This window comes from Emydura macquarii, unplaced genomic scaffold (genome assembly GCF_026122565.2).
Source record: "Emydura macquarii macquarii isolate MOO-44397 ecotype Brisbane River unplaced genomic scaffold, CSIRO-AGI_Emac_v2 contig_2422, whole genome shotgun sequence".
NCBI classification, from domain to species: Eukaryota; Metazoa; Chordata; order Testudines; family Chelidae; genus Emydura; species Emydura macquarii.
Window position 1 is genome coordinate 462,780 of NW_027132559.1, and position 19,270 is coordinate 482,049.

Here is a 19,270-nt window from a genome sequence, read left to right on the forward strand (position 1 = left end):
TTTTATACATCATGAAGTAAAATGAAAAGGACACCGGCCCAATTCATATTCCTTTGTGTGTCACTGTTAAAGCATTATGCATTCTCAGTTTGCTGTAAGCTGTAGCCTTCTTATTAAGTATAGGAGAAGAGCCAGAATGTTAAAATTGGAGAGGTGTTTATCTTTACAAAGCCTTAACCCTTAGGTTGCCAGAGGTGCTTGGCATCCTCTGTCCTATTGCAGTTGGGTGGTTGGCAGCCATCCTTTTTTCTCAGGAAAAGTGTGCAGCATTATTCTTTGGTTCCTTTAGCGCCGAGTGTTCATTTATTAAATAGAAACAGAAAGTTTAGTTTCTGACACGTCCAGACAAAGACATTGAAAGCCATGTCTGTGACTTGGGGCCTGATCCTCAAGGAACCACACTGATTTCCACCAATTGAGAATCTTAGCCTGCTCTCCTCAACTCACATCTAGAGCCTGGCAGAAAAGGGAGGATTTATTTTCCACATTACAGTTTACATTAAAATGACCCCTTTGTTTTGTTTGGCTGTTTTTGCACCTCTCAAAACTCACTGGTTGACAGAATTAGAAAACAAAGAGTAGGAATAAATGGATGATTATCAAGATAGAAGGAGATTTAATATAACAGTTGCTCTTTAACCTATTTATAAGTGACTGGGAAAGAGAGTGAATGGTGACGTGCTGACATTTGGGAACGACACTGAATTTTTTAGTTGAGGCAAGACTAGCAGCAGGCGTTAGGAGTTTCAGAAGGACCAAACAAAACTAGACAATCAAGCACCATGATGATAAACAACATTCCATGCTGATAAGTATAAAGTGGTGAAACTCGGAAGAAACCATCAGTGTTCCTTCACATTGTGGTGGGTTCTAAATTAACTGTGACCACTCTGAAAAAAGATTTCAGTCATCGTTTGTACAGAGCCTCGCATAATAGGGTCCTGGTCCATAATTAGGGCTCCTCAGCATTATGATAAAACAAATAATAAATGATGATGAGAATTGCGGGTAGGTCATCAACACATCTGCATAACTTCAGAACAAGCAAACAAAAACCTGGCCTACATTTAGAAGTTTTACCAGTATAACTAGGGTGGGATTTTTTTAAACAATATAGTTATATAAGTAAAAGCCTGTGTGGACATAGATATACCAGTAGAAAGGTGCCTTATCCTGGTACAATTCTTCCCCTTCCCATATGGGAATAGCTATACCTGTATAAAGCACCTTTATATCAAGAGAGTGGGATCGGTACTGGTGGAGTTGTACTGCTTTAACTATACAGCTATAGTTTTTAAAAGTGCAACTTTCTAGGGTGGACAAGCCAAATTGTTCTTGTATTTTCTGAAAGTGCAAGACCTGACAGTTGCAAGGTTTGGGATGAGCCTGATCTTTGTCAGTTACTGTTTCACAGCTGACCCATAGACACTGGGCTGCTCCCCCATTTGAGACTAGCCTCCCTGGACATCACTAGCCTTAGTGTTCCTGTGAAGTGCAACTGCTGTGAAGAAGGGAGGGGAGAGAGAGAGGTGATATTTGAGAACACAACAAAACACTAATCCATAATAATACTAACACTTGGCATTTATAGAGTTCTTTCCTTTTGCTTTGCTGTGCAAACCAAGCAATGAGTAGGCTATTATTTCTCTAAGAATTGAATCAATAATATAGTAACCAGTTACTTTCAGATCCTGTAAAGGAATGTGCAGTTATGTTTTGGTTTCCAAGTACATTTAATAATCCTGATTTTTTTGTTTGTTTGTTTTTTGTTCTCAGTGCACAGTGATTAAGGAAGAGTGGTTGCTGAATAGGAATAATAGGTCAGTCGACACAGAAGTACAAAAAATATTGTTTCATTTATATCAGACATCAAAAGCCTTCAGGAATCTGCTTTTGAGTGATTATTTATTATCGGTATTGATTTTGCAGCAGTGCAGAGAGGCCCCCCTCCAGGATCAGCACTGTACACGTTCATAATAAAAAAGACAGTCCCTGCCCCAAAGAGTTTATAATTTAAGTACGTGACAAGGCACAGAAGGTGGACATGAACAAACAAATGGGAAGAAGGTAAGAGTGAAACAATCATGATTGCTGTGGTAAGCAGCAGTCACAGCGTGCCCACTGTCTAAACATTGTCAGATTTTTTCAGTGTAAATACTGCAAATCCGTTAGTGCAACATCTAGATTGTTTTAATTGAAAGCACACAAAGAAACTTGCTAACCACTGAATCAGCCCCTATAATTTCCATATTTCAGTGTAGAGCCCTGTTTTGTAGCTTCTGATGGCTAGTGACCATGTGTTTCTTAATATAGGAACTAGGCTGGTTGAGTGATTTTTTTTCTTTTTCACTACACTCCTATGTCACAGAACTTGAAACCATTGATAACTTCCCTCTATGAGTTACTGGGCCAGATTCTGATCTCAGTTACACCAACAGGACTCTGGGTGGATTTTTCTCCAGATTTTTCATGTTGCTGAAATCAGTTTGCTGTACTGCCATTAAGTCGAAAGACCAACATCCTGAGACCCTGATCCTGCAAAGAGGAACGAACGTATGTAATTTTACATTCTTGAACAGTCCAATTGAATTCAATGGAACTTTTCACCTACATAAAATAACACGTGCAAGTTTCTAGGATCAGGATCGAAGGGCCTGAACCTGCAATGACATGGGCACCTAAGTAACTTTATGGAATTCTATGGGACTGCTCCCCTGTTTGAACTTGCCCAGGCATGCAAGTCTACAGGATCAGCTCCTTGTTTGTTTATAACTGTTAGTTTATTTGAATTTTAATGCGAGTTGGCAGAGATGTTGCTTTGCTTAAACTGAACTATATCTTATTTTCCTGTGTTATTTTTTTTTTAAATCCAGATACCACAGAGCCCTAGCAAACATGAGAGATTATTATTTTTACTATAGAAAAAAAGAATGGAGGCCTGAAAAAGAAAATATATTTTTCTAAAACACTGATTTGGAAATTCCTGTTTTCTCATGCATGCGCACATAACCAAACACCTCTAGTCATATGCTGAAGGTGGAGAGGTATTTGGTCAAGTATTTTCCTCATTCTCCACTGTTATAATTTTAGCATATGGATAAACCATTTTATCTCTGAATCAATATTTGGTCTACTGATTTACTTAACTATTATCAACACCTTTTACAATTGCAAGGATTGTTTGCTTTAGGTGTTGTCTGTGTTTTGGCAGTAATTTGTTGCTACAAACTCTGAGTTTTATAAAATGGAGAAATACATAATATAAATGCATACATAATGTAATACATTGAAAATTACAACATTTTATGTCAAAATGCTTTATTATGGTGCAACAATAGTTGGGCCATTGTTAAGATTGAAGCTGGCATTCCACTGGAAGCATAATTTTTACTACCACCTTTGAAAAGAAAGTGATCTTTCTGAAATTTTGCATGTCACATCTCATCCTTGGGGAGAGCTTTTCTAGAAAGTTTGGTAACAAAGAGGAAAGAAGATTTAAAGTTATGGCATGTTGGAAATGTACTTGTCATTTACTTTTTTCAAAGTTTTCTCTTTTTTTTTTTTGCTCATCAGATTGATGAGGTAGCTTGGCCTATAAATCCATCTGTATTCGTTGTAGGGGTTCTGCTTCAGTCCTTGTGCCGGCAAAATGCTGCAGGGAGTTTTGCCAGCATAAGGGCTGCAGGATTGGACCTTACTTTGGACCTCTGATTTGTGTGCCCAGAGATATAGATTTAGGTGCCTAACTTCAGGCATCTTAGTGTGAAATTTTGTATCTACATTTTATGTACATTTCATAGAATCAGAAATATAGGGGTCGAAGGGACCTCAAGAAGCAGGACCTGTGCTGAGGCAGGACCCAGTAAACTTAGCCTATCCTTGACAGGTGTTTGTCCAACTTGTTCTTAAAAACCTCCCACTACATCTTGAATGAATAAGAAGATATCACCAACAGCATAATCCTGCTCCTGCTGGCCAATGGTATTTTTGGCACTGACTTCAGAAGAAGCAAGAGAAGAGGCAGGTTCTGTAGACATCACTGGGAGCCATTGACTACGGCAGGAGTAGGATTAGGTCTATGGTGATGCACATGGAATGATTGAAAATGTAACTGGACATAGAAATGCAGATTCTTTTTTTTTTTTCAAACTTAGGTGCCTAAAGTTAGGCACCTAAATTCCTCTCTTTAGGTACCGAAACAAATGGCCTCATTTGGAGCCTGATTCAGCATAGAATTTAAGCCCCTTCCTAAGACCCATTGAGGTCAACAGGACTTAAGTACATGATTAAAGTTAAGCAGGTACTTAAAAGCTTTGCTGAATTTAGGGCCTTTAGAGGCGCTAAGCACCCTTAGGTTCCAGTAGAGGTCAAATGATGGGCAGGTGGCTAGTACTTTGTGCAGTTAAATGAAGCCGTTATTAGGTTGAAAAGAATTCCCATGCAGTCTGCTAACAGAAGAATATGGTTTGTTATCAGTGGCCTTGAGGAGTGATATCAGCTGGTGAGGGAAATCAGTGCTGCTTTGTGAGGGTGCAGAGCATCTTCCCCAACAAAAAGACAAGAAACTGAAAAGGAAAATCCTTCTCCTTTCATTCAGAGAAAATCGTAGGCTTGCTCTGTGACAGACTCAGTGTTCTCCAGATTTGGAATCTGTTCCACTAGCTTGGGAAGAGTTCATAAGATATAACTATCTTTACTCCAATATGTGAAATTGACCATGTGTTTGCATAAGCTGTTGGATTTGATTACTTTTTACATTTAAATGGAAGGAAAAAAAAGGCTATTAAGAAGCTAAGCCCAGATATTTTGGAACCATTGCAGGCTTGGGTTGGGCAAACCTACATGAAACACTGACATCTGGTTGCCCTTCTCAAGTTGGCTCATGTAAGATCAAAGGTGACTTTGCCTGCCATATGCACGGAATGCTTCAGGATAATATCTGATGAGCTTCTGTCGCAGCCCGTATTTAAAATGTGCAAGCCAGAGTACAGGTTTGTGAACCAGTTTATGCTCATCTGAGGTATAACATCTGAGAGCACTCAGATTGTATTATTTTGTTTAGATGTATTATTATTTCTTATTTTATTTTGAGTTGCCTAATTACAGAAATAGGAATCATAGTTACATGAAGAAGAAGAAGAAACAAAACAGAATCTCAAATAAGATCCAGCTTGATCCTATGTTGATGTAAATCGGTGTAGCTCCATCCATTTCAATGGAGATGCACTGACTTACGCCAGGTGAGGATCTGGCCCTACAAGAGACTGTCTGTTAGTATGTATGTCTCAATTGATTTCATGAGATAATATTTTAAGATAGCAGTTGATAATGAAAATGTTTTACAATTAATATGTGGTTTACTATCCTGTTGATTCCTATCTGTATTTGGGTCCCTTTAGTACAGCTGCACAAACCATTTGCAGCAAATTATTGATTTACCAAATGTAATATCTTTTACTGTGGACAGATCATCTGCAGACGGAATTTGATGTTTACACACAGGTTTAGTTACCCAGGCCATGATTCAGCATGCGTCTAACTTTAAGCATGGGAGTAGGCTCACTGAAGCCAATGGAAAACAACTCGTGCTTAAAGCTAAGCATGGGCATAAGTACCTTGTTGAATCAGGGTCCCGATGTAAGGCTTATGTGACTATATTTAAGTTTATGTATTCCTCACGTTTTGGTATGTCACAACTTCTCTGCCTCAATTTCTCTGTAAAATTGGAGCAAGAGGTGGTGGGAGGATTAGTTTGTATTTCAGAAGTGTTTGAAGCATGACAAGTGCTGTTTAAATACAAAGGCTTAAATTCTCAGCAGAGACTGGGGATTTTGGGAGCCTCCCTATTTAGATGCTCAGCCCAAGACAACTTTTAAAGAGGCCTGATTTTTGGAAAGTGTTGAGCACCTCCCCCTGAAAACCCAGACCCCTTTAAGGGGACTGTAATTAGGCACCCAAAAATGGAGGCATCCAAACCATTAGCCACTTTTGAAAATTGTAGGTCTAACTATAAACCTATAACTAAATATGTGACAGAGCCTTTTGTGGTTTGCAAATGATGTATGATATAATGCTAATGATTGTTTTTCTAGCATGTATTTTCTAACATGAAATGAGTCTTTGTTGCCGTATCCTGGGAGTTTTCCTTCTTATTGTAATAATTTTTAAATACTTGGAGGCTAAAATTATTATGAGGAGTGAACTCTCAAATAAGGGAAATAAGTGCCAGTGATTTTGGTTTCTTTGTTTTTGTTTTATTTCATCCTTACATACCGAAGAATAACATGAATTATAGCTCTGCCCAGTGTAAAACTTCAAGTTCTGGTGACTCACTGTGCAGTAATTTAACCAATAGGTATTATAAAGGTCTCTTATTATATAGACAAAACTGCCACAAATGTAGTTGCGAGGTATCGTACAGTTAATCTAATTTATCTAAAGTCAACAAAAAGAAACCAGATCAGGTGGTAGATACCATAAATGCTTCCATTTCCTCCAGTGATAAGAAAGATCTTAGTTGTTTGTGTATTGACTATGCCTCACTCAGTCAAAGCAAGAGAAAAGGAGAGGAGATTTTACCACCTTCTTGTGAGACATAAGCATATAGGCCACAAATAGTGTAGCAGCCCTACTCTTGATCTTTCAAAATCTAGAACGTATGGGAGGGAGACAGTGAGTGGATGATGCTCGATAATCTGGAGCTGTGCTAGGGAAATCTTTTCTCATAAATATTTCTGAAAGAGCCTTAGCAATTTAGCTCTGAATTTGTCCAATGGCTGTGGGCAAAGAACCCTAGATCACTACTAGATCCTAGATCACTAGGATCACCCTAGATCACTACTACATCTATAGTGACATTCTGTGGGTCTGCAACACACTTGGAGCCTGATAGAAAGCCCATTAAAGACAATGGCCATTGACTCCAATGACCTCCTGCCCTATTCTCCTCTCATTGATCTTAGTTCTGGCTAAATTAGACAAGCTGTTGGCATCTTTGGGCTTTGGACCAGATTCTTTATGCAGCTTCTGCGGGGGTTTAATAATAACTGACAATAAAGCAAAGCACCTAGTAATAATTAGAACTGAAATTTCGACCTCAGGAACTTCACCCAGTGATCCTACAAAGGACTCTTCCAAGACGAGATACTACCAATATTAAGAAAAAGGAAATAAAGGACAATGCACCCATAGACTTCAGTGGCAGCAGAATTTAACCCCTGTTCTCTAACAGCATGTGCAGTGAAATCTTAAGGTATGTCTACACTGCAATTAAATACCTGCAGCTGGCCCACATCTATGCTTTTAGCAATTTTTAACCCTGCACACCAAGCCCTGCGACCCCCAGTCAGCTGGCCTGGCCATTCCATGGGTCTTTTATTCCAGTTTAGACAAACCCTTAGGGACTAAATGTACTGCAGTTATCCTACTCATGACACAAGGAGTAGTGAGCGTCAGGTATACACGCTGTTGAGCGCCCAAGAGAATGTTAAACTAAGGCCTGGCCTACACTGCCAGCAGCCATTGACGGGAGTTACGCAAGCTATGTACTGTAGCTTCCGTATCTCTCATCGACTTACTTACTTTGCCATACCATGGCATCTCCCAGTGGCATACCGTGGGTCTCCGGCGCCCGGGGCCCAAGCCTGCATTTGCGCCCTCCCCAAGCCTCACTCCCCGCCGCACAGAGCAGGAGGGGGTCCCTGGCTCCCATCAGAGGTCACTACCCCCCACAGCTGCCCCTGGAGGGGGGGGTCTGTACCTGCATGGGGGACATGTCACTTACCTCATTCTGCTTGGGGGACTTTCTGCAGCTCATTACAGGGCCAGGCTCTGCTGCCCCTCCCCCCCCCCACTGACCCACCACGCGGCACCCGCCTCTCTCACTCCAGCCCCGCAGCCCGGTGCTGGCTCGGGCCCTGGGGGGGTACCAGCCAGCCCTTCACGACGCACAGGGGACGGGGGATGCAGGAGGCTCTTTAGCCGCACCTCAGAACCTCCTGCACCCCCCATGCCCTGCACGTTGTGAAGGGCCTGCCCGGCACCCTCCACCCCTCAGTACACCCCTGGTGTCTCCACTGCACTGTGTCAATGGGAGACGCCTTCCAGTCGACGCAGCCTTATTCTTTTCAGGGGGGGTGGGGTGGATTTATTGCGTTGACCGGAGAGCACTTCCGGGATCGATTGAGTAGGTCTCCGCTGCCCGCTCAGTTCATCCTGCTGCATCAATCCCTGCAGCCCCGGCAGTGTAGACATACCTTACGTCTCTGATTCTAGGAGTCAAAGCCCAAACGGGCAATTACGTAGAAGCCAGCGATCTAATTTTAGGAGCTCATATTATTATTTTTATTTGTATTTATTTTTACTGTTTGTATATTCCAGATATATTTTGTATGATTAGAACCTGATTATAGACCAAAGTGAAATTGACTAGGTTGCGTTCATTGTCCAGGCTGAGAGACATGCAGAACATCAGCAATGCTGAAAAGTAAATTTGACTTTTAACATTTATTTCTATTTCGGTGATGGAAGGGGGTTGTCGGTAACATAGGTTGCACCTTAGATTTTGGTTTCAAACCATTCAGAACACTCTCTTTTTTGTCAGGCATTTTTTGCTTATGATTTGAAGAATTTACCACGTTTCCTGATCAGATTATTGTACAAATGCATTGCGATATTGTAAATGTTACAGCTTTATGTGCTTAACCTTTGGAACCTGTAATCACACAAGGATACACTTTCAAACACAGGCATTGTAGCTGCATTTGTGAGCAGGCAATTGTATGCGCAAAGGGTGCCCTGAAGCCCAAATCCACAACCCAATGCCAGGCCTTAGGAGCCACACTGGCCATTCAACAGATGTGGAGTTGGATGGTGGGGTAGACAATGGAGATCTAGAGAGCCAGATCTCGCTTTGCAGAGATCATTCCAGCACAGTCCCTTACACAATCGTACAGTGTGGAATAAGAGAGAAGGATCCTCTGCCCTTACCCACCCATATTTTGCCTCCTCAGAAATCCTGCACACTTCTGCTCAGGGCAGGAAGCTCATGTGCAGCAGAGCTCCATGCTGGTCACCCCATGCTGGTTCCCCACATCCAAGCTGACTCCCACCCCCAAGAGGCCCCCCTGGCCACAGATGAGGATGCTGGATTTTTCTTCTGGTGTTGAAGTCAATGGCCAAACTCTCATTGACTTTCAAAGCAGCCAGATCTGCCCCTTGCTGCCCATGTGGAAAATGCTGTTACTTTCAGGGTTAAAGTTCTTTGGCTGCCCTTAAAGGCAGCTCTGGAGATATGGTTCTGTTGGCCTGGATCGTTTACCTTAGATGCATCCTCATCACCCATATTTGTGTTGCCTTTGTTGATGATGAAAAAAGAAGTTGGCGCAACTACTATCGTCATTGATTTCAGCTAAGTCACCTGGCAGACTCGCTGTGATTTATATGTTATTGATATTTATGAATTTTTATGTGCAGTGTACGTTTTAATCATTCTTTCATGTCAACGCCCTGTTTCCAAACACCACTCCTTGGCACAGTACATGATGACATTTCAAAGCCAGCTACTAATAAAAAGGGGCTACTTCCTTCTACATGATCAGAAGAAGGTGGCAGAAGTGACAACAGGCTTTTCCAAAACTTCAGGACACAAGACCAGAAAGGATCATGAATCAGACAGCTGGTGAGTTTTATAACTTAGTAAGATTTAAGAACGGTATGCACTTACTCCCTTACTCCCACTGAAGCTAAACACATGCCTCTGCCCACCCCCTTTTTTGCAGTTCTCTGTAATGAATAGATTTAGGAGCTGTAAACATTAAAATGCTAGGACTACCAGTGAGTCAGATCAGGATCCCAGTCTGTGCTTGGAGGGGGCCCTGCACATGTGGCTCTCCTTCCTCGTTCCTGGAAAGTGGGTTCCTGGAAAGTATTGAGCGACCTTAACTATAGGTTTTGCTACCAACTCCGCTTATAATTAATTTTTAATGTCTTTATTATGTTTGTTATTAAAACATTTATCAGGCAGAAATACACTGAGATATAAATCTAGCTGTCAGGTGTGCTCTGTATGCACAAAGAAAGTCAGTTCAGTTAACCAAAAAATACAAACAGAATGTATGTAAGATAGGAAAACGGAGTCTTAAAAAGTTAAAATAATGATGAAGTTTTAAAAAGTCTCTGGTAACTGCAAGCTAAAAATAGCCCAATGAACTTCAGGAAATATGATATAAAACTATCCTATAAAGAATTCACTATGTTCTATAAATAATTTTTGATTGTGACTTCCATTTAATCCACTTTTGTGACCAAATTATCAAAATTAGGTAGTTTGCTTGAAAAATAAGCAAAAAGATAATTTTGTTTGCAATTTGCTCACGCAAAATACCTAAATACATATACATACATGTAATGACAGATTCAAGTCGTCATTTGCATATGCAATGAACTCTTTTGCACATGCAAATATTTGTGCACCTGTTTGTTTGCTTGTACATATTTTGCTGAGGGAGTTAGTTGTGAGAATTCAGCCCTTGGAACGTCATATCTTTGTTCATGTAAAGAGACTTTCTCCATTTGAAATCCAGACAATTTTTTAAAAAACTGAATGGTTTTTTAAAAACCATTACACTTGCACTTGAGACTCTGCCAGTTTTTATCATTTTACAGTTATGTTTTCCTATATTTAAAAATGTTTTTCTCTCCCTTGTTGCTGTTTGAAAGACATAAACTACAGGGGAATCTGTATAGCTAACTAAGGCTATCTCTTCACTGCAGAGGTTAACTCAAGTTGTCTATACCCGAGTTAACGCCTCTCAAGTTAGCCCAGCTCAAGTGAGAGCACCCACATTGTGAAATCACTCTTGCACTGCACAGGGTAGTTGTGTCAGCAGCTGATGAGTTGTGCTGTCTCAAGCGGCAGCTTATTGCCCCAGAGGAGCCAGCCAACTCGAGCTGAAAGCACCACCACGCTCAAATCAAGGGGTATTGTGTGTGGCCGGGGCTGGAGTTAAGGACAGCACAGGAGTTGTAACTCTATTTAATTCTGCCATTAAGCTCTTATTCCCCAGGGGAAACAATGAAAGTGACTGTACACAAAGAGCTGCAAAACCACAAAGTAAACAAAGAGGGAAATTGGCACAAATATGTTTCTCTAATCCTCTGTTATAGTCACTTTAGGTCTGACCTGTCACACCAATAGGTAAAGGAACTGGAGAGAGTGTGCTGGGGTTCATTTAAGCAGTCAAATAATGTTAGGGAAATTATCCAATGTGTCCTCATGTAGCTGTTGGCCTGATCCAAATGAGTCATAGATCCTAATTGTGTTGGCAGAGAATACAAGGGGTACCGGCTGGGCACCAGATTTATTTCTTAACTATTGTGACCAGTTCTTGCTTATGTTAATGTCACGTCCCATGGTGCAGTTAATATAGCTACGTCTGTCCAGCCATCCTACGGGATCTTTTCTCTTTGAAATACACCCTTCCTCCCCCACCCCCGCCTTTGCTTTGCTCTTTTTCTGCTATCATGGGACCCTTTTAAATTCCTGGATCCTCCACACCTCAGACTGTCATGCCTGGCACACTGTCAGAAGTTATGCCTGACGTAGTCACAGGCAACCAAGATTTACACAATGCTTATAATTGAGGAGTTACTGGAAGCATAGCGTGTAAATAAAAACAGCATTAGGGACACTAACATGAAAAATTACCTAACCTTTATCCTGGCACTCCTTGCCTTGTGCTATCATTAGCTTTGTAATCAAACAGCAAGAGACCAAATGAAGTACCCAAGGTCTGAGTGCCTCCAGGAAATTCATTTGAAATACGACAGTGTTATCTTTGTTTTGCCATTGCCAGACCTGTGTCTTTTTTTTTTTGCCTCAGGTAGCACTGTGGATCTGATGTGATACCACAGCCCTGAGCCTCAGCTGCAGCTAAGGGGCACTCAATGCTGCTCAGATGGTGGAATGCAAACATGTTCCATTTCCAACCCCTCCCACTGTTCCTGGGCACTGGAATAAATTAAGAGCAGCCTGCAGGCTGCTCTAAGTTACACCAACTGCCAAAAGCCCCAGAGGGCTGTTATGAAAGCTAGAGACCACTGGGGCGCAAGGATGGCCTGCTCAAACTCATTGCACCCTCCACAGGGAAGGAAGTGATGTAAGGGTCACAGTGTTTATAGAGGCTTTCGGGCTGCTTTGCGCTGGGTGAGTGGCACAAAGCTGCCTTAGTGGAGGGAAGAATTAGGGACCTTGTGTTGTTCAGTAGCAGGCCAATAACCATCAGGAGGAGTTTTTAGAATGTGGCATCTGTATGATTGATTGTTCTACTGGAGGTAAACAGGAATAATAAATACTACCAGGGTGAAATCCTGGCCCCGTGGAAGTCAAGAGTAAAACTCCCACTGACGTCAGTGGGGGCAAGATTTCACCCCTAAAGTTTAAACATTGTCCCCACTCCGGTCTGACAATACATTTAGCTGAGAACCATGTCATCGCCCTACCGCTCCCTTTGTTTCTTGGTTCATCAGGGCATTCCTGTGTGAAATGTTTTTCAATTGCTCCTGGGCATAGACTCCCACGGGAATTTTATTAGGGGTAATAGTTCACAAGGGCCCAGGCCTGCCTGGTTCTGAGTGCCTTCTGCAGTGTCCTGAGAGATGCCATTTCCCATTCCCATGAACGCCCAATGACATCCGCACCGCCTAATTCATTAGAACTGAGGATACTCTGCACCCGGCAGTATTGGATCCTGGAATGCTAAATCTTAGCAGTCCAAATCTGTCTTCAAAGAGACCCCTCCTATTACTATTAATTATTATTTAGTAAGCACAAATGGTGGGCTTAGTTTTGTATACAATACGGCTAGAGTGACAGCCCTTGATCTCAGGGCAATAACCTTAGAAATAAAATCCAAAGAGGACAGAGCCTTGAAGCTGCGCTGTGCTAGTTAAATGCCAGGGCAGACCTTTTAATACTTTCTGAGCAAGTCTGGAAATGAACCCTTTCCTCACATATAAGATGAAGTGATTACAGTCTTCTCCACCTGCGAAAAAACCGTACTGCTAGTACATAAATGAGATCCCTTCCAAAGATCTTCAGAAATCTATTTCTAAAGAGATAACAATGAGGGGCTTATGCCTAAAATTTGGTCAATCTTTTTTTGTTTGTGATATTTCGTTATGGTGCTTATTGGAGATCAACAGGAAGAAACAAACTTCCACTGGAGTCGCAAAGATTAGCTTGACGCTGGTATTATTATTTTAACACCGATGCTGATGATTTGTATCACAGTAGCACAAAGAGGCGCTGCCCATTGTACTTAGGTGTTGTACAGACATGCTGTGAAAAGATAATCCTTGCCCCAACGAATTCATGGTCTAGGTTATGAGGGGGCACAGCAGGTGAGTGAGATAAATTGATGTGGGGTGAGAAAGTGACTGAGGTATCAATGAAGCATTAGGAACACCGGTAGTGCCAGACTGAGTCAGACTCAAAATCCATCTAGTCCATAGTATCTGCGAGTGTCCAATGCCAGATGCTGCAGAGGGATGTATAAAAAACCCCACAGCAGGCAGGTGTGGCATAATCTGCTCCTCCCCCAGATCTCACGCTGCTCTTTAGGAGTTAGAGATTGGCTTGAGGCCTGAAGCCTGAGGTTTAATATCCCTGCCAAAAATGTGGTGTCAGCACGCAGTTGTCATAGGCTAAGCCATAGTCTCAGCTCAGTAGTGTCAGCTGGTCGCACAGAAGACTCAACTCCAGAGCAGTAAAGTTGAGTTTCTAAACCACGGCAACGTCAATCAGAAGGGGCGAGCCAATCTTTCGTTGACCAAGAAAATGGTTACGCCAGGTACGTTGCCTAGCACTGACAGTGCTCCCAGGGCCTGAAAAGTAGGGCATTCCTGAGCAGCCAGGACAAAAGGGGGAACCTCCTGGCGCTGCTCTTTTCTGTTCTCAGTGTGTCCTCAGAAAGAAATGCTGAACAATTAATCATTTATTGTGTTTAGAAGGGGACAGAGGGAAGCACATTGTAGAAACCCAGGAGGAGAAGTGTGTGCCATGGAGCGGTTTTTTGGGGGGAATTTAGTTGTTTGTTAATTTATACACACACAGGTTGTATATCAAGGGTATAACAAGGAAGGTAAAGTACAAGAAATGCACCTTGCACTTGGCATTCACGGTGGTGAGGTTTGTGTTGGTCCTTTGTTCCTAGAGGAGTTATCTATCCTGGATGGTTTAGACCACAACAAATCCTGTGTCTTGGCAGGGGGTTAGGCTAGATTACCTTTGTGGTTCCTCCTATCCCTATGATTCTATGGTTCCACAATCTTGGATGAGCCCCTGAGTAAGTTCTGTCCCCCACAGACAGGCTTTACCCTCGTTCCATTGTGCCAGAGGAGCAATAGGCACAAACAACACAATTGCCTGCTAAACTGTATGCATTTGGCATCAGACTAGAATCTAGCTATCTGTTTTTCCAACCAGCCAGTGCCTCTCACCACAGGGTATGAACGCTTAGCTCCTACAGGTCCAGAAATGAAGACCTCTACAAGCAGAGCTGAAGAAGCAGCACAAGCTTAATTTGTGTGGTTACAGACCTGTGCTTTTGGAAATGAAGGTCCTAGGTTCTCCTCCTGAGGTTGCATGTTTGCTGTTTAGATGTCAGTTATGTTATCTGGGCACAGTTCAACCCTGTGCTGCAGTCCCTTTACACTTGCTCTGCCCTGAGAGTCCCCGAGTGGCATAGCATCACCATAGACAGTTCTATGGCAGCTATGATAGCAGCTCCCCATTCAGGGGACATGTTGGGGGCATTCCTGTGGGAATGGAGATATGGGTAGAGGGCTTCTGTGCTTTGGCAGTTCCCAGCAACCTCAATGACTCCTTGGGGCCTATGGCAGCCAGGCACAAGTCAGAGCAGCCCTACTTTGGCACCCACATGGGGTAAGGCAAAAATGTCATAAAGTCACCTTTGCCTTCCCTTTTGGGCCCAGTGCCTTGCACTGGTTGGGTGTGGAGCTGAACTGGGCCCTCTGTGTCTATGGCTTTGTTACACTCTGCTGCCAGTGACAGCTGAACTGAAGGAAAGGGAAGGAATTTTAAGCATCTAATATATTCGTATTTTGTACAGTTTGGGCAATGGATAGTCACAGACTCACTGTTCTGTTTCAGTGTTATTTCTAGTTCGCTTCACCATCTGGTTTTTCAGCCCTTGCACAGTATAACTGACAGTGGTTTGGGGAGGTCGGGGGGTGGGACAACTATTTGGGGTCCTGACATGAGTCAGTCCTAAACCTCTTTAAAGGCGGTTTGCACTAATTCATCAAACACGCATACATGGGCTTGAGAGTTGGGTCCCACTAAGACTAGAAGCGATGCTCAGTTGTTTTTGTTATTTAACCTGTAAATAGTAAAAGCAAATGAAATTTCCTCCCCTACTGGAGTGTTTTAACAGCAAACCATTTCTCTTTCTCCTTCATTGTTTCCAGACAGCGACCTGAAGACCCTTGCCGTTGATTTACTCAGACAGCAAAATGCCCAGCTTCACCACACCGGGGAATATCATGACAATGCAAGTCTGATTGTGAGACGAGGGCAGGTGTTTCAGTTAAAGCTGACCTTTGGCCGGGAGCTGAAAGGCACTGACAAAGTGGTGTTGCAGCTCAGTGTCGGTAAGATCGCACCTCTTCAGCTCTCACCAGTACGTCTAGCAATATAGGAGTCGCTGCCACACCAGAGCTGTATGGTATCCAGTCACAACACTAGCCAATGCTGGATGCTACAGAGAAGGGTGAAGGGTTGGATGCACCAGGCACCTGGCCAATTTTACAATACACCATCACGGCGGAGACTCAATTTCTGCCAGACCTCGGCGGGTAGCTAAATTATAGTTCAAAGCATGAGGACAGGAAATAGAACCTAGTAGTCCTAACTCCCAGACACTTGCTCTAGCCATTAGATCTTGTCATCTTATCACACACTGATTCACACCTCCTCTCTGTTTTGTGTTGACATATTTGCAGGTGAGAAACCAATGGAATCCAATGAGACCCTTCTGTCTATGAACTTGAGGTCTGCGCAGGACCCTCGGTACTGGTGTGCCAACATCTCTAACACCAACGGGAAGGAGGTAGATCACTTGGACTCATTATTCTTTCCAGTGGCAAATTTAAGGATCACTTGGTGCTGTAATGACGAAGTGGGGGTTCAAGGCGTGCCGGGAGCTGTGGAAACAAGGACTATACTTAGCCTTGGGGAGAGAGAAAATGCTCTGTGTCACTCCCTAGGGGCCCCCTCTCCCTGGGGCAGAGGGATGCAAGGAGGAACAGCATCAACAGGCTTCCAGGGAAGCTGCGCCCAGCCCTTCTTTATGCCTGGAAAATAGTCACTGCAATACGGGAAGGGGAGTTAATTGGGAGACAGGGGAGAATACTCAGAACTTTGAGATTGGCTTCTGCTGCCTGAACAATAGCTTTATAGGAGAAACAATCCCATTTAATTCATCATTATATCACTATATTTCTAACTGCCTCATCCTCATCCCCTCCATTTCTCCCTTCAGCACATGCCACAGGCTTGCCTAGATTCATTGCTCACTGTAAGATCTTCGAGTGTTACTGATACCACACTTGTTCACATTTAAGATGGATAATCGCTTGCCTTGTTATTTACTTAGTGTCTGGTAGCTGTGACCAGTCCGGCAGATGCAGCTGTTGGAAAATACGTTCTGAGTGTGAAAACTGGGGCTCACATTTATAACCCTGGAAACAAAAAAGTCTACGTGTTGTTCAACCCTTGGTGTGAAGGTAATAGAAATGGCCTCAGGATGTGGTTACAATTACTGCTTTGGGGAGAGGATGTTCCTTACACTTTCCTTCTTTATTCCTGTTATGTTAAATTCCTTTTTATTGCTTGTTTTCAGAGAGAGAAATCATCACAGAATCACGCAGGGAGCATCTTTATTGAACGACACTAAAACCAGCCAGGACTGGCTGAGCTATCCCCTAATAGTCTAACTCTATTGCTATGGCAACAAGCTAAGTTCTGTTGCTACGGCAACCTAGGCAATAAGGCAAGCCACAAAATACAGAACAATTCCCAGTTTCTTGCTCACCTTCTTTTTAAAACAGAGTCCCAATTCTGCAAGCCATGGAACATCAGCTATTTATCAATAATACTGGGCCTGGCTGTGAATCTCTTGCTCCCACTGCTGCTCTGTTACTCCCACCTGGGGCCCGGTTTCTCTGAGTAGCTTCTCATTGATGGGAATAAGGGGTTCAGTCTAATTCATTGCAAACAAGTAGTTATTAAAAATAAAGCCGTTTTCTACCATTTTGTAGAGAAAATGGTCATTTTTCCAGGGAAGGAAGAAAGTTAAGGACTTAAATCTGAGCGTTGTTTAATCATTATTATAAAACCCGTGCTACTCACCCTAAGCTTCACTAGTTTTGTTTCAAGGACAGAAAAGATTTAATCAGCCTTTGAAAAGTTTTCTACCAAGTGAGTGAAAATCAGGTAACAGGTTCATGTGTTTTCTTCAGCTGACTCAGTTTTCATGCCTGACAATGCTGAAAGATTGGAATACGTTCTCAGTGACACAGGCTACATCTATGTTGGATCAGTAACAAATATATCTGGAAGACCCTGGAATTTTGGACAGGTAAAAGACTGTAATAATGTGGGAATGATCACTTTCTCTCTCCCTTAACATAAGCAGGTGCTATTAGAACAAATGTGACCTATCATTGAGACCACAGTTCAGGATGCTACATAGCGCACACATAACTCAAAGGTCGTGAGTAGTCTTTTTCATTTCAGTTGGAATACTCACATGCTTAAAGTAACATACATGATTAAATTCCTTCCTGAATCAGATAGACGACCATGCCCAGTATGAAGCATGTGGGATAAAGCATTTTTGGTAATGGGGCAGCAGCTATGGAACCAATTTCCAGAGGCCATCAGGCAAATCCAGAGTCTGACCATCTTTAAGAAACATTGTGAAATTCCTTAAAAAGGCCTGTCCACCACATGAATGGCACAACACAAACACTCCTTCTACTCAAAACCCACATATCAAGTCCCGGTCCCCCAAGACATGGTTTTAAAAGGCAAATTAATGAAATTTTAAAAATCAAAAGTAAAAATCCTAGTCCAAGCAGAGATTTTTACCCCAAAAAGGGAAAAGTGCCAGGGACTCCATGAAGTCCACTAGGGACTTTGCTATTACGGTTGATTTAACATGGTAGGCACTCGGATATTACCGTGACTGGAGACAGTATAAAACCCTAAACGAAAGACTACATTTTAAAAGTGGTTGTTACTAATGTAATAATGAAATTCAGAAAGTGTTAAGAAATAAAAGATCTGATTCTGTTACATCAGTGTAAGAAAATGGAGAACTGGGCCCAAATAGTCTAAAGATCTCATAATGTAATTTATACATATACTGGCTGACCAGCGACTGAATGGACATGATGAGTGAACTACCCTGTAACTCAGAAAACTCACCCTCCAGGATAGCTGAGATGCATCATTAGCAGGGCAGTGTAGGAAATCTTGTGTGTGTTATAGAAAGCTTTGGTCTCTAGTACTCTGTCTGGCATATTTCTTGAATTCTGTGTTCACACAAGTAATAATAAATAAATGAATCAAAGTAATAGGGTACGTCTACACTGCAATAAAAGCCGCCCAACATGGCTGCAGCTGGCTGGGTCAGCTGATTCAGGTTTGCGAGGCTTGGGCTGCAGGGGCTATAAAACTGCAGTGTAGACGTTTGGGCTCTGGTTGGAACCCAGGCTGCGAGGCCCTACATAAATTCATTTCACATAATAAAGGTTTGGAGGTTAATCTCAATCGTATAAGTTAGTTGCTGTAACAAAACTCAAATAGACTTGTCAGCATCAGGCAGTTTGTATTTTGGAGCGGCAAGTAAATGGGCCTTTGTTTTTTCTCTCCAAAACAGTTCGAGGAAGATGTCCTGGAGTCCTGTATGTATCTCTTGGACAAAAGTAACCTCAAGCAAAAAGCTAGAAAAGATCCTGTGATTGTGTCCAGAGCCATGTCTGCTTTGGTGTGTGTCTCTGAAAAGTGGCTTGCCATTGACTCATTTCTTTTTGTTTTGCTGCTACAAATCAGTTTGTCCCATGCCCTCTTCCTCCTATTTGTCTATCTCAATCTCTTTTTTTCCGCCTCTGACACTTAGAAAACCATTACAGGCCTTATTTGAAATGGATTTCTCTTATGGAGGAGGGTCTGAGGAAAGTGGAA

General features: G+C 42.4%; 1 protein-coding gene across 1 annotated transcript in view; it reads left to right on the forward strand.

Annotated features, from left to right (window-relative positions):
- TGM4 (transglutaminase 4) overlaps positions 1-19,270 on the forward strand; it is a 37,914-nt gene that overhangs the window by 3,955 nt on the left and 14,689 nt on the right. The window contains exons 2-9 of the mRNA XM_067561723.1: positions 1,777-1,820; positions 1,930-2,067; positions 9,537-9,679; positions 15,490-15,672; positions 16,024-16,130; positions 16,677-16,806; positions 17,542-17,660; positions 18,966-19,073. Coding sequence (XP_067417824.1) covers positions 9,664-9,679; positions 15,490-15,672; positions 16,024-16,130; positions 16,677-16,806; positions 17,542-17,660; positions 18,966-19,073 — 663 coding nt within the window. The 5' untranslated portion in view covers positions 1,777-1,820; positions 1,930-2,067; positions 9,537-9,663. The remainder of the gene's footprint in view (positions 1-1,776; positions 1,821-1,929; positions 2,068-9,536; positions 9,680-15,489; positions 15,673-16,023; positions 16,131-16,676; positions 16,807-17,541; positions 17,661-18,965; positions 19,074-19,270) is intronic.